Raw genomic sequence first — 1,183 nt, forward strand, 5'->3', positions numbered from 1 at the left:
GATCTGCTTCCCTGCTAAGTCGACGGCGTCTGAGCAAATTCGAAACTGGGGAGGAGTTTAGGGGGTGGCGGCAAGCCTGTTACCAGCTGCGGGTGCCTCGGTGGAGGCCAAGGGACGTTACCATTCGCTCTGCCCTTGGTGATAGCCGGTGAGCTTTTGTTGTCATGCATGCTCATGTGCATCGAGTGTGGTCACCGAGCCTGTAGCCACGTGCGTGCAGCTTCCTCCGCTGATTGTGTTTTCCCTTAGAAAGCGGTGCTCTCCAGATCAGCCCGCGATGCCGTGGGTGTGCGTGCGGCTCCCACGGCCAAGGGACGTTACCATTCGCTCTGCCCTTGGTGATAGCCGGTGAGCTTTTGTTGTCATGCATGCTCATGTGCATCGAGTGTGGTCACCGAGCCTGTAGCCACGTGCGTGCAGCTTCCTCCGCTGATTGTGTTTTCCCTTAGAAAGCGGTGCTCTCCAGATCAGCCCGCGATGCCGTGGGTGTGCGTGCGGCTCCCACGAACCGGGGCGCGGCCATGGCAGGGATGCTCCAGCTTCTGCTCTCTCCCTCTCTTTCCTGCAGGGTGAGCGCTCTGGAAAACGCGATGTCAGATAAAGGGAGCAGCATGGAGGGGAAGACGGACATAGTGAATGGTAAGGGTGCTGACGGGGACCAGTCTCCCCGTGCCTGGGTTCTCCTGCTGGGGAGGCTCATGGCCTTGTCTGCATCACACAGGCAGCTTGTCCAGCAGCCCGGAGGAGATGTCAGCCGAGGAGGGCCGAGAAACCTCCTCCGGCATCGAGGTGGAGGCCTCCGACCTCAGCCTGAGCCTCACGGGAGACGACGTGGGGCCCAACCGCACCAGCACGGAGAGCCGGGACACGGACACGGAGAGCTCGGGGGAAGAGAAGGACTCTGACAGCATGGACGACACGGGCCACTACTCCATAAACGAGGAGAACCGTGCCCTTGACAGGTCGCACTCAGAGGAGGAAGAAGAGGAGGACGAAGAGGAGGAGCAGCGGTCCCACCGCCGTGCCCAGCGCAAGCGTGCCAACCATGACCAAGACTCCTCCGATGACGAGCAGGCCCTGGAGGACTGGGTGTCCTCGGAGACCACGGCGCTGCCCCAGCCCCGCTGGCAGGCGGTCCATGCCCTCCGGGAAAGGGAGCTGGGCTCCAGCGCCCGCTTCGTCT

The 1,183-nt window shown here is 62.4% G+C and overlaps 1 protein-coding gene across 1 annotated transcript in view; it reads left to right on the forward strand.

Moving 5' to 3' along the window:
• Positions 1-590: 590 nt before the first annotated feature.
• LOC104072642 (DDB1- and CUL4-associated factor 8-like) overlaps positions 591-1,183 on the forward strand; it is a gene marked incomplete at its 3' end in the record, with an annotated part of 812 nt that continues 219 nt past the window's right edge. The window contains 2 exon segments of the mRNA XM_009572161.1: positions 591-639; positions 722-1,182. Coding sequence (XP_009570456.1) covers positions 591-639; positions 722-1,182 — 510 coding nt within the window.

Source organism: Fulmarus glacialis, unplaced genomic scaffold (genome assembly GCF_000690835.1).
Source record: "Fulmarus glacialis isolate BGI_N327 unplaced genomic scaffold, ASM69083v1 scaffold25532, whole genome shotgun sequence".
NCBI lineage: Eukaryota > Metazoa > Chordata > Aves > Procellariiformes > Procellariidae > Fulmarus > Fulmarus glacialis.